We start from the raw sequence: 14,509 nt of genomic DNA, 5'->3' as shown, positions 1-14,509 counted from the left end.
TTTTCTATTTTCTTTTGGATTATACTAAAGATTTAATGGATTATTGATGTTGATATTCTCTTGTCCCGTATTTGATTAATCCCTTGCTTTGTGTTTTAACTATTTATAGTAATTTTGTTGTAATTATTCTTAGGGTCACATATGTCAATTGGTATACACATTTGTTTTCCTATTATATTTTCATTGTCATTTCTTTCTCTCTATTTCTAGAAGTGTTCACTTATATATATTTTTTTGAAATTGTAATTGATTTTAGTTTTTTGTGCATGTAGGTCATCTTTTTGGGAAATTAACCTTGTAGTTGGATAAGCTAGCATGAAGGAGTATGTTGAACACCAAAGCACAATTGGGTTGCATGTAAAGAAATGGGTTACATGTAAAGTAAAGATGGACTATGTTAAGGGACTAAACATTAAAGTTGTGACTTTTTTTTTTGTTATTTTAATATATTTTAGCTTTTTTTGTGTTTCTTATTTATGAAATACAAGTTCTCTATTTGTGATTAAATACTGCAATTTGGAAATGTATTACCAGGTGAAAAATTAGGTGCAACAACTAATTTCATTGCTACATATATTTTTTTCTTATGTGTATGCATTATTTCAATAGCAGGTGAAAAATTAGATGCAAAAATTATTAAATTAAAACTAAATTTAAAATTAAACAATCATCTTCCTTGATACTTTTACTAAGTGTCAAGAAATGAGAGTAACCACCAGTGACATTTATCCAACCTAATAATGGCACTAATAAATGTGTCATAGTGTGAACAACTAATAATGACACTTTTTTAAGTGTCAAGGTTCTCTTCAATGGTGTTTTCTAGAAGAGTCCTTATAGTTTGATATAATGATGACAATTTTTTTAAGCATCAAGGTTCTCTTCAATGGCATTTCTAGAAGCGTCATTGTAGGCAAATACTTATTATGACGGGCTAGTAGATGACGTTTTGGGGAAACGCCATTGAATGTATTTCTTGACACTTAAAAAGCATCATGGTTAACGTTTTTTATTATAGTGATATAAACTTAGTTTTCTTCTAAGTGAGTTTGGTTAGAGGTAAAGCAATCTTAGAGAGTCCCTTTATGAAATGTCTATAATACCCAACAAATCCTATAAAGTCTCGACCTCAATTATGTTGGTAGGCTTTTTCCAATGAACCACAACCTTCACTTTGCTAGAATCAATAGATATCTCATCCTTGGAAACTACATGACCAAATAAAGAAACCCTATCAAGCCAAAATTTACACTTCTTGAACTTAGTAGAGAGTTTATGCTCTCTCAAAATATGTAAAACAATCCTCAAGGGTTGCTCATGCTCCTTCCTACCTTGTGAGTACACTAAGATGTCATCTATAAAAATAATCGCAAACTAATCTAAGTAAGGTCTAAATACTCGATTTATCAAATCTATAAAAGTTGCAAGTGCAGTAGTCAAACAATAAGGCATCACCAAAAATTCATGATGCATATATTTAGTACGAAAAGTTGTCTTAGGCATAGCTTCAACTGTGAGTCTAAGTTGATGATATCCATATCGAAGGTTTATCTTAGAGAAAACACCAGAACTTTGCAACTAATTAAACAAATCATCAATCCTAGGCAATGGATACTTGTTTTTAATGGTCACATTATTCAACTTCCTATAATTAGTACATAATCTCAAAATCCTGTTTTTCTTTGTAACAAAAAGTATTAAGGCCCCCCAAGGTAATACACAAGGCCTTATAAAGCCTTTGTCAAGCATTTCTTGGAGTTGTAGTTGTAGTGTTTTTTTTTTTTTTTTTTTTTTTTTTTTTGAGTTCTAAAGGTGTCATATCATAAGGTGTCTTTGAAATAGGAAATCTTGGTACCAACTTAATAATGAACTCCATCTTTCTTTCTGGTGGAAGCCTAGGCAAATCCTTAGGAAAAACATTAGGAAATCCTATACTATAGTAATATCATCCAACCTTACATCATTGTCACTACTAACAACATAAGTTAAATGCCCTTGGCGCCCTTTCTTAAGCAAAGATTGGGCTTTCATAACTAAAATCAATTGCACTGGTATATCAATAAAACTACCCTCAAAACAAAACTCAAGATGACTTGAAATTTGAAAAATCGTCTTCTTATTAAAATAATCAACTAGGGCATGATAAGTTACCAACCAATCCATCACCAATATAATGTCAAATTATGTTAAATTAAGAAGAATCAGGTTTAAAAGCAACTCTCTATCAATCATAAAAGACTCCTCCTTAAGAACCTTAGTAGCCAGAAGTGACTTTTCCAACTAATGTGGAAACAAACGTATCAAACTCTAACAAGCTAGAAAGCAAATCTAATCAATCAAGTGATGTAGAAATAAAAGAGTGAATAGATCCTAGATCAATAAGAACTCTAACTAACTAGGAATAGAACTAAACAATACCTATGACAACATCTGATGAAGCTCAAGCATCCTGGTATGTCATTAGAAATACTCTCCCCTAGGTTTTGGGCTTAAGTTTCCTTTCTTTAATTTTCTAAGCCTAAGCATTCATTCTAAATGGATAATCCCAAATCAAATGACCTTGTTGGCCACAACTAAAACATGTACTAGTCTCTCTATAGCATATGGTACCATCATGTCTCTTCCCACACTTAGTACAAGGTGTAACTCTTCCTTGGTTGGTTTGTCTCTTGAGTTGGCTTTTTACCCTTATACCTTGATTGACCAAATCTACCTTGTACATTATCAGATCTGCTTCTCCTACATTGTTGTTCCCTTTACTATTGGAGCTCCTTGCCATTCCTCTTAGCTAGGAGAGTTACAACTTCTAAGTATGTTTCCAACTTATGGAGAAAGAGTCTATCCTTCATAAATGGATTCAAACCATCTTGAAAGCAAAATGCCTTACATCACCCAATAAGTATAAGATTTTGAGCAAAATAGGAGAGTTGAGTAAACTTGGCCTCATACTCACCCACTAACATATCAGTTTGCACCAACTACATAAACCCAACCTCCTTTTGGCATCAAACACTATTTATAAAGTCCTTTTTATAAAAACCTTCCTTAAATTTATCCCAATTTAAGGATTCCTAGTTCCCTAAAATCCTTTTCTCCATCATCTACCAGTATTTTACCTCTCCTTCAAACATAAAGATGGAAAATATCACTTTCTATGTTTTAGAGTAACCTAGAAAATCAAATTACTTCTATAGGTTAAGAATCCAAGACTATATCACTATTAGGTCTACCTTTTCTTTAAAAGAAGGATTACTTTCTTAAACTGCTTAAAAGTTTTTCCTTTAAAAATAAATGATTGACCCATGTTTAGGTTTTTACAATGGAAGGAATACGAAAAGGTTTGGAATAAATAATAATTGAATTACTAAGGGAAATTAAAAATTTTCAAAACAAATATAGAGATCCTCGTCACACATAATCTAACCCAACCCAACTATATTAAGAAGTCTACAGGACCCCATCCTATAACTTTGATGCTACTTTGTTATGACCTAATACCCAGATGTCAAGACACCACAATCATTTCACATGTGAAACTCAAAGGCTTGACATGAAAATGACCCAACAAGCTGAAATAATTAGCAACATGTTAATCATAAAATCTGTCTGAAGTAGCAGTTAAGCTTACCAAAAAGTCTTAATTAGAAATTTATCTTCACATACAAAATCCCTAAATCAAAACTATAACAATCCTCCCAAAAGTACTAGTAAATACAAACCACTAAAATACAAATAAACTAGTCGCAAAACTAGATAAATAAAAGACCTTTTCGAGCCCTTGCTACCCATGTCACTCCTTCCCATAATTAAGTGCACCTAAAAACGTTTAATAAAATGAGTTTGAAAGCCTAATAAGGGGTAGAGATCAAGCACATTTATTTATTCAAAAATGAAATGGGGAATGCTTATAACATGAGTACAATCATACAAAACAAACTTGTATTATATGTGTTATTTTTAGAAAAGTATCGAATTGAATTTCTTGATAACATTCATTTATTCAAAACAAAATTCTGGTTGTTAATAGAAATGCTTATCATAGTAGGACTTACAAAGGTGTCAATCATAATGGGAATAACAAAAGTGGTTAGCCTCATATGTTCCTTACATGTTGGTGAGCAGAACCATAACTAATCTAATGGCTTACCATAAGTCAAGAACTACCCTATTAACTAGGTTTTCAAATTATCATTACTCACCAAGGGTAACAAAGGTCAACATTTTTTCCCTTGTTGATTATGGCTAAATAACCATAATGCACATATAAAGTAAAAATATAGTCAAATCAAAATAATTCCTAATTTCAGCATTTCAAACTCATCAAAACATTTTTTTTGAGTTCACAAAAATATACTTGATCATTTATAACAAAAAAAGGTACTTTTACAAAATCCCCTTACATGACTTTGATATTCCAAAGGAACAAAGTCGTGGAAAATTCCTATGAATGACATGAGAGATTTAAAGGAATCCTTCGTATTAAAATCTTGATAAATATTACTCTAAATATATATTTATTTATTAATTAGCCCTATACCAAAATCAGGGTAATTAATTCACTAGTATTTTTACAAAATCCCCTTACTTGACTTAGATATTCCAAAGGAACAAAGTTGTGGAAAATTCCTATGAATCAATTAAGAGATTTAAAGGGATCCTTCATATTAATGTCTTAATAAATATTACTATAAATATATATTTATTTATTTATTAATTAACCCTATACCAAAATTCAAGTAAATTAATTCATTAAGGGAAATAACCAATTTTCATTATTTAGGTTGACTTAACTTGTTTTCTTAAACAATTAATCGTATTTCTTCCTAAGGAATTTTAGCTTAATGTTTTTTCTAGCATTCAACCATCCAAATTATTTATTTAATCTTTTATTAAGATTTATTCTCTTATACTTCAAAACCACACCAAAAACACCTCTACGACCCACAAGGCTAAAAAAGTTCCTATTAGTCACAAAAAAAAAAAAAAAAACCATCTTATTATTTTTCAATCCAAAAAGTGCACTTACAAAATTTTCATAACCACATTGTACTATCTCAAAGTTTCCCCATAATAATCTTAAAATCTCCATACGCAAAGTCTTATAATCTCCATATGTAGTAGTGTGCTTATAGATTCACCTACAACAACAAAACATCAAAGGGCATGAGATTTGATTTTAGTCTCCACTTGTAGTGTCCCATAAATTTACCCACACCAAGAAAACAACATAGGATTTTATGTTACTGTTAACATTTTTTTTATTTCTTTTTTAGAATACAATTATTATTTAGTTTCACAAAAAAATAATAATAATAAATTATACAGGTAAACCAATCGATGTTAAGATGAGTATAAAATTCATAAATTTTAAACTTAAGAGTTATTTTGATGAGGATTTGAGAATAGAAATTAACCTAGAATAAAATTTTGAATTTTTGTAGAAATATCTTATGGATCCGTACTTTTTAATTTTAAAGAGTACAAAAAAGGAATATATATTGAAATAAAACTTTTACGTTGAAGTTTTCTTCACCTTGGATCTAAAATCTCAACTTCTCTCTCACCTTCATTCTCGACAAAGTCTGGAAGTATATTCATAACGTGTTTTTATGGGTTCTTATATATTTTTTTTCTTTTGGCTTACAACCCAAACTTTAAAATTGGAATTCAAACCTACGAGCCAAAAATTTAAACTTATGAGCCAAAAATTATATTTCTGGGGTAACTTAACCCTTGGGTGTTACACATTTTCTTCTCATAAAAATACTAAAAAATAAAATAAAAATAAAAAATAAAAAATAAAAAAATGGAAATCCAGAAACCTTAACGGAGGAGGGAGAAAGAGGAGAGAGAATAAAAGAAAGAAAGAAGTTAAGAGCTTCAGGTGCAAGAACGAAGACGAATACCAGCACCCGAAACAATTAGTTCCTATCATGCAGTTGCAGCAATTAGGCGTTATGCGAGCATGAAAGCGAAGCAAGCTGGTTGGAGCTATTGAGGTTTACGCGAGCATGAAAAAGAAGGGTTATGCTGAGGGTGGAGGATGCTGCAGGAAAAGAAGGATTGGCTAAGAGACTAAGGCTCCGGGTGACGACGAATTGGGGATTTTGACTTCAATTTTCATTCTGCTTTGGTCAATGCCTGCAAAATTTGTGTGAAATACCATCAATTTTATTATTATTATTATTTTTTAATGTTTTGTAAATGTTAACACATTAACATTAGGTTTTTAATTTGAAAGGATAGTATAATATTCCAAAATATAGGAAAGCTGATTAAATTTACCCTCACCCAAGGAGGTTGGTGTAATTTGTCTTACAGTCTAATAGGGAGCCAACTCAAAATTGACAAGTTCAATTTGTTTATGTGTAGTTGAGCTCCCACCGGAATGGTCTTTCGCCTAACCAAATCAACATACTCATTAAACATCTGCAAGTTAAAAGAAATCAATAAAAATAAAGCATCTAGGCCCATAATTGCCCGTTGCCTACCATTAGAACAAAAGGGAAAAAAATAAAGCAGCATTTAAAGAAGCGAGGCATGAAATAGGAGTTCAGTGAAAAGAATCTGCACTACAAATTTGAATTGAGAACATACCGCAATCTGTAATATACAGGTGAGCATAGTGTCTGCCTCTGAGCTGAATTCCAACAAACCATATGAGCATGTATGCTTACTTCTATCAATTAACCAGCAAAATACATTCAACCGGAAGATGAAGATCAAATACAAGAAAGAACACTGCACAAAAGTAACAAAACACCCAATTCTGCACCAACAAGGAATCCAGAAAAAGAATGCAAAACCTACAGCTAAAACCGTGATTGAAATCCAATAATGTGAGACCCGAGCATCAGCTTCAAATGTCTACTGAAATTTCAGAACTGCTTTCCCACTTGCGTACTTGAAATATAATTCCACTGCCTCATATGGGGGCCCTTGTCCAAAAGCATTAGCAAGCCCACATTGTTGGCCGTAAGTCCAAACATGTATCTGACAAACATCAGACATATGACAACAGATGAATCAAACAACCTTGATCAAAATCTAGACTAAGTAAACTTTTTATCACTTTGACAGGTCTCTACTTTCTGGTTAAAGCTTCAAGTGACAAGCCCACAATACTTAAGGAAAATTTAAAAGTATTATTGAATAATTCCACCATGGCATGTGCTTCTGCTTTTCCTCAGGGTGAGTTCAGAAATTTTGGAAATCAATGGTGTGCAAAGAGATATGCATAAACCACAGCCCCATTGAAGACCTTATCCATCTAATGTTCATCATAATGACTATCAATCATGACAACTGAAGTCACAAAAAGCTTTGTGCAGCATCAAATTTTATAGTTATTTAAGCAGGGTGTATTTCTGCACTATGACTCATCAAATGGGTTGGCTCATTAACTAGACATCTCTTATCAAAAGGTTTGGCCCATCAATTGAACATCTCAGTGAATTAGAACAAAGTCTAGATATTATGTCATCATGCAGACAAAACTATGAGGAGGATAAAACAAAAGGTCAATCCATCAGTAACACCAAATAACAATTTACTTACTTGCTTTGCCGAGCTTTCTTTTTCCAGAAATTGAAGGACACGATCCACTGAACATAAACATGAGATGACAAAGTTTAAGTGCCAATGCAACAAAATATGTGCAGCAGGATGCTTAGGTATACCCAGGTTATGATGCTTCCCTGACAGTGTAAAAAACACTCACGAATGATGAGTTCACATCACAACATGCAGAGAGGTGAATGTAATGATAACTATATTCATGAAAAGCTCACCCATTATCTACAAACATAGAAAACAATCTGATTAAAAAAAACAAACATAGGGTTATTTGGGGATAAGTTAACAACCGTAAAAATAGATTCTCATGCTTTCTTGTTCCAAAAAAGGGAATGGTGTGTAACTATGCATTTGAGTCAAATTGTTGTTTGGTGATTGAGAATAGCACGGGACAACTCAAGCATGGATGTCAGTTCAATGACTTTTAACAGCATGAAGACAGATTGCTTGGAGAATCCATTTGAAGTAAGAGGACAAAAGCAAACAAGAAAATCAAGCAAATGGAAGAAAAATGGGTATATGCAGTTGAGAAAAATGGGTGACATAAACCCATAACAGGATGTCTGTGAAACACAGCAAGTGGACTAGCCTGGTCCAGACCAAGTCCATTTTATTGAAATATTGATGATCAACCTAAAACTAATTTTCAAGACAAGAAAACTGGTAATTCCATAGCTTTGGATATCTAAAGTCAACTGAAAAATACTCAAGGAAAATAGCCCTGATAACCTGACTTAAACATCTTAAAGTTCATAAGCCTTCAAAGAAAATCAAATTAGAAAACAGATAACATGGTTGACAGTGCAAAAGTGGTAATGATCATGGTAATAGTTTGTGAAAAAGATACCGTCATTGATAGTTGTTTGGTTCAACAACAAAACAAATGGACTCAAGTACAAAGCAATAGTATAATGCTAAAAGTTCTCTCATATAAAATGTATGGATAAGTCAAACATGCATACAAGAGATAAACATACCATATAGATAACTAGAACTATGCAAATTAAATTGGTCATCAACAATAGTGTCCAAAATTACCTTGAATATTGACATGAAGGAAAAGCTTCCAACAACAGATGCCTTCTTGATCGGCATCTGTCTTTCTGGTGTCATTTCCTTGCACAGATGTTGTGCTATTTCCCTCAGTAAAAACATTTGTGCTTTATCAGTCCGCATCGAAATAATTGCCTGCCTCATTGATTCCCTATCAGCCTCAAGTGCCTGAAGCCTCGTGTAGAGCTTCTTGAATTCAGGGTCCCCAACATCAGCCTGATTTAGTGACTCTCGTGGAGTTGTTACATAATCATCACAAATCCCAAAAGCAGGTTTGGACTCTGTAACACTGGAATATGGTGTCCCTTTATGGATAGAATCAATGGTATAAACTCTATCTGTCATGTCATCTCCAATATCAGAAGCATCCGTCTTCCTCAAATTGGAGAAGTTCTCAGCATATGAAGTGTACTCTGTCTTCTTAAAGCTGCTGCTAGGTGGCCTTGGAGAATCTGGAGTAAAATCTGAACCAGCTTCTTTGACAGGCCCCATGAAAGAAGTTGAACTATCAGTGGAAAGTTTCCTAGAATGTCTTGATCGCCTAGGAGACTGACCAACTATCACCCTTTCTAAGGTATTCTTTGAACCTAAAAATTCCCCATCCAGATGATTGCTGCTAGGACTTCTCTCCATTTGATAAATTCTGTACTCCAAATTCTTCCATTGTTCCCTAGCACAAGGAGTCTCTCCAAATGCATATTTTTCAATGTCTACCACATCATTGTCATCAGTAGGAACTCGGGACTCATTCAGATTGCATTTCAAAGGGGGGTAATCGTATGTGGGAAACTCAACTTGGGCATCCATGCTCTCAATCATGCTCGGGCTGCGGCTGAGGATGGTCCTCTGCCCCTCGGCTTCAGCTTCTGTGAGTCCAAAACTCATCATCCTATGTTTATAGGCCTGCACTTCACAAGTAAGTGCTTGAATGGACTGTTCCCTCTTATACAACAAATCTTCCAATGCCAAAAGCTCCTGCTGGTCATGTGCCATTTTTTCCTCTACAAATCGCTTGAATTGTCGAGCTTCCATTTGGATTTCAGCCTTCTCCCTCTGCAACCTCAGTATCATCGACATGGCTTCATTGGCTGCCGATGATGATGCATTCCTCTCCTCCTCCAATTCCTCATACAACTCCTGTATCGATTTCTGTTGGCTGCTAACTGTCTCACGCAATGCAGCACATTCATTCTCAATTTCAACTCGAGCAACAGATGAATGATCAAAACCTGGTATAACCAACCGGTGACCTTCCTCAAACTCATCATATTTGCGCTTCACAGAACGCAACCAATGGGCCGTAGGGCTGCTAATAGATGAGCAACTACATCCACAGTTACAACATTTAACCAAACCTATCGAATTTGGCGATGCTGGCGAATCCATAAACCGAAATGCATCAAAATCAACCAAATTCAGATAGAATCACAAAAACTCGACCATAAGAACAAATCAGGAATCTAATATAACACAATTCCGGAGCTATCAAACCCTCTCTCTCAAATCTATATTTCCCCTTTCCCCTTCATTATCCCAACAACCAAACAAATCCACTGACATCAACAACCCACACAGAAGAATTCCAAGCCAAACGAAACCCTAGCAATCCACAATCCAGAAAACTCGGGGTTTCACCACAGAAATCCAAGAAATCAGCTTACCTTGAAAGAGCACGAATCGAAGGGAGCCAAAGAAAGCTGAAACATGGAGACGCGAAAAAATTTCCCGGGAAAATGAGAAGAAGGAAAAAACCAAAAGAAAAGAAAGAGAGAAAGAAAGAAAAAAAAACCTTATCTCCCGATATTCCGAGGAAAATTTGGTGCATGAAGATCTGTCAGACAACCAACTAACCAACCAAACAAACAAACAGACCCGGACTTTTTCCCCTGCTTTGGTGGGAAGTGAAATCGCAGGGGCAAATTCTCAGGAATGGTGTTTGGATGGAGGGAAAACGAGAGGAAAAAAGGGAGGGGAAATCGAGGGGAGGGAGAGGGGTTTGAAACCCTAGATTGTGAATCGTTATTTTGGTTGAGTTTTCTTGATTTTGGTGTCAACTTTTTTTGTTGTTTTTGTTTTTTCTTAAGAGAGATGAGAGAGAAACAGCGAAAATGAAGTAATTTTTGGGGAGGAAATCGTCCGATGATGTGTGATCCATCGGACACTACAACCCACAATCGTGTCATTTTCTGCGCCTATTTGGCATTACAATTAACCAATAATCAGTTAATTACTAGCTCTAAATCACTCCATTTCACTTTAGTAATGGTTTTGATTTTGTGAAATTAATAAAAAAAAAATTTCAATCGTTACCTAACTTTTTCACTAATTATAGAAATTAAAATTTCTTAACACTTGGTAATTTTTTTTTTAAATAATTTTAAAAAATAATTTTTAAAAATTATTCTCTAATTTTTGTAAAATGAAAGTCTATTTAAAAACCTAAAATATTTTTAAATATTTTTAATATTTTTAAATATATTTGAAATTTTATTTTTTTATTTTTTATTTTATTTTTAATCATATTTGTATAATTATTTTTTTAAACAGTAATAAAAAAACAAATAAAAATAATAAAAAACAATAAAAAAATGTTTTTTTAAAACATTCTAGGTTTTGTTTGTTAATTATTTTCAAAAATAATTCTAAAAAACCTATTTTTTAATATTTGTAAATATGTTTTAAAAATATTTTTTTTTATATCTAATGTTTTATTTTTAATCATTTTACTTATTTATATAATTATTTTTTTAAACAACTCTAAAAAACAAATAAAAACAATAGAAAATAATTAAAGGATATTTTCTAAAAATAACATATTTTTTTCTTTAAAAAAAATACGAAACAATTTCTAGTTATTAAACATGTTTTTTTTTTTAAAGAACAAAAAACAATTACCAAAACTGTTTTTAAAAATAGAAAACAAAAAACAATGGGCCTGTTTGGTTGCTGTTTTTGAAAACTGTTCTGGAAAACAGTTTTGAGAACGGTTTTTAAGAACAGTTTTTGGTGTTTTTCCAAAAAAAATTGTGTTTGGAAACTGAATTTTAAAAAACAGTTTTTGTTCTCAAAAACAAAAAAACATGTTTGGATGAGTTAATAAAAAAAATTTAGAACAAATAAAACAAAAAACACGTTTGAAAGATGTTTTTTTTTTTCTTTTTCAATTAATAAAATATTTTCTTCAAGTAATTTTATATCATAAATTTATAAATAATTTTAGATATATAGTTCATTTAAATTAAAAAATTATTTATTTTATTAATTTTAAAATAAAAATATTTTTTATATTTTTTTAAAATAAATCAAACATAATAAAATTATTTTTATTAATATATTTTTTATTTAATTTTTAATTTTATTAAAAATTATAGCATATTTTATTAAGTTGAGATAAATTTGTTCTTAATTTTTTTTATCTCTTTCTCTCACTCGGGCATCAAGAAGCCCTTTTCTGAAGTTGCCCTCCAGCCGGGAAAATCCCCTTCTCTCACTCTGCCACTCTCAATCCTCGCTGGTACTAATCTAATCAAGAAGCCCTTTTCTGAAGTTGCCCTTCAGCCGGGAAAATCCCCTTCTCTCTGCCACTCTCAATCCTCGCAGGTACTAATCTAATCATGTTATTATTTTTTTTTTTCAACCTCCGTTTGATTCCCAAGAAAATCCATGCCCCATTCAATTTCCGGGAAAATTCATCCTCGTTTGATTTCCGAGAAAATCCATGCAAAACCCCCAAGAAAAAAAAAATTGCTTTTCTTTTGCTCACTGTGTTTTCTGGATCCGTTTTAGGGGTCTCCTTGCTATTGTGCTATTGGATTTAAATTTCACGAACCCTGAATCAAAAATGAGAAACGGGAAAAATCAAGAAGAGGCGACGGACTGTGCTGGAGATGAGATGAGAACGGGAAGGAAAAAAAAACACGGAGAACAAATGATTTTTTTGTTGTTTAATTTGTTCTATAAACAGTAAAAAAACGGGGAAAACAACATTTTGTTGTTCTCTAAACAGTGCCATTTTGAGAACACGGGGAACAACAAAAACAAAAATGGCTCTCTCAATCAAACGAGTTTTTGGTGTTTTTTGTTTTCAAGAACAGAAAACAGTTCTTGAAAACACTAAACAAACAGGCCCAATATTTTTGTTATCAAATGTGTTTTTGGAAAACATGAAACCGTTTTTTAAAATAGTTCTTAAACATGCCATTAATATTTAAATTATTTTTTAAATAAAAATCACTACCATTAATTTTTTTTCCAAATTTAAATAGTTAAAATGATATAAAATGATTTATGGGATACGTTGTTTTTGTTATTTTCTATAATTGGAAATTTGTATTATCTATTTTCCAAATTCAAAACGGAAAAACTGCACATCTAAGAAATGAAGAAGGAAAGGAAATGGAAAATTCAAATTGTGAGGTGTAAGATAGAAGCTGACATGGCTCGCAATGATGTGTATCTTAGACGCTTTATTGCGCTTTCATTCCAAGTTCTTATCCACGTAGATACTAAAATAAATAAAAATCCAAAAATAATAGCAAAAGGCCAACCTTATCAAAATGTTTAGCACATTGGTGAGCTTGTTATAAAGCGGAGTCCACGTCGCCTTTTCCTTTACCATGGAATTGATAATCTAATTAAATTCAAAGCATAGAATCAATGCCATCATTTTTCTTTTCTTTTCTTTGCATCCAAACACGACTTTTGAGAAGAAAAGGCAACCTAGTGACCAGGCAGCTTTCCTAAAGAGAAGCAGCTAACGTGGCTGTTATTATTGATGCCTTCGGATCCTATAATGTGGTGACACCTCATCCAATCATTATTATAAATAATAATAAAAAAAACACATGTATTAAAACCATTTTGACATCTTGTTTTCTGTTTTAAAATTTAAAAATATCAATAATTTAAGTTTTTTTATTCAATTTGATAATTTAATTTATCATCAAAATTTAGTTCTTATTTAATAACTATTTTTTAAAACAGCTTTTTATTCTTAAAAAAAAAACATGTCTAACAATTAGATAATTATTTTTTATTTTTTGTTTTTAAAAACAAAAAATATGATCATTTTCAATAACATTTTTTAGTTTTTTTCACTTATTTTTTAAAAGTTATTTTAAAAAATGATTATATAAATATGTAAAATTATTAAAAATAAAACATTAAATATAAAACTTATTTTTAAATTATATTTAAAATATTAAAAATAGTTTAGATTTTTATTTTATAAAACATTAGAAAATGGTTTTTAAAAATTATTTTTCAAAAACCGTTTTGAAAATAATTTTACGAAAACAAAGCTTAGACTTTTAATAAGTTTTGGGTTTTCTACTTGTCTGAATGTCTTATCAATATGGAAGACAAAAGAATAATAGTGATGGTATATTAGAATTTTAATAAATAACTTTTATATTTTTTTACTTATTGAAAGTGAATTTGAAATAAATTTGATTTGGATTTTTTTTATTTCCACTTTCTAGGAAATTTCGAGGAGTAGTGATGCTTAATATTTGTAGAAAAGAAATAGTGGACAAAAAAAATAGTTGTAGAAAGCTCACTAGAAGGATCCATGTGGTGAGAGGAGGCTATCCTTAGGAAAAGGAATACGTGAAGTTTGTTGGGACGTGGGAGAATTGGTTGAGAAAGACCGGGCATCTCATGATTATGGGAGGGATATGCATGTGGTGACAATAAAGTTTGAAAAGCATTCATTCGGTTGGTTGGAGGTATTTCTCCCCTCCCAAAGCATCTCCTACGTCTTCCAAATACTCATACCACATCTTATTTATTTATTTATTTATCCCACATTTCTCTTACTTTTAATTTTTATTTCACATGCAAGATAATTACCTACATCCAATCATATGAATATTATCCGTTA

The 14,509-nt window shown here is 31.8% G+C and overlaps 1 protein-coding gene across 2 annotated transcripts; it reads right to left on the bottom strand.

The window, feature by feature from the left end:
* Positions 1 to 6,552: 6,552 nt before the first annotated feature.
* Positions 6,553 to 10,725, bottom strand: LOC117920484 (myosin-binding protein 7). 2 transcript variants are annotated; one of them, XM_034838048.1, is made up of 4 exons: positions 10,418 to 10,723; positions 8,614 to 10,325; positions 7,558 to 7,604; positions 6,553 to 6,993 (listed from the first exon to the last, which is right to left on the bottom strand). In XM_034838048.1, exons 2-4 carry the CDS (start codon positions 10,012 to 10,014, stop codon positions 6,879 to 6,881), a joined length of 1,563 nt encoding a protein of 520 aa, XP_034693939.1. In that variant the 5' UTR covers positions 10,015 to 10,325; positions 10,418 to 10,723; the 3' UTR covers positions 6,553 to 6,878. The 2 variants fall into 2 exon arrangements, with proteins under 2 accessions (XP_034693939.1, XP_034693940.1); XM_034838049.1 differs by lacking the exons at positions 6,553 to 6,993; positions 7,558 to 7,604 and adding an exon at positions 7,611 to 7,697 and having other exon boundaries at positions 10,418 to 10,725.
* Between the last annotated feature and the right edge of the window lie 3,784 nt (positions 10,726 to 14,509).

This window comes from Vitis riparia, chromosome 8 (assembly GCF_004353265.1).
Source record: "Vitis riparia cultivar Riparia Gloire de Montpellier isolate 1030 chromosome 8, EGFV_Vit.rip_1.0, whole genome shotgun sequence".
In the NCBI taxonomy this organism is placed as follows: Eukaryota; Viridiplantae; Streptophyta; class Magnoliopsida; order Vitales; family Vitaceae; genus Vitis; species Vitis riparia.
This window is presented reverse-complemented; position numbering and strand designations above follow the sequence as displayed.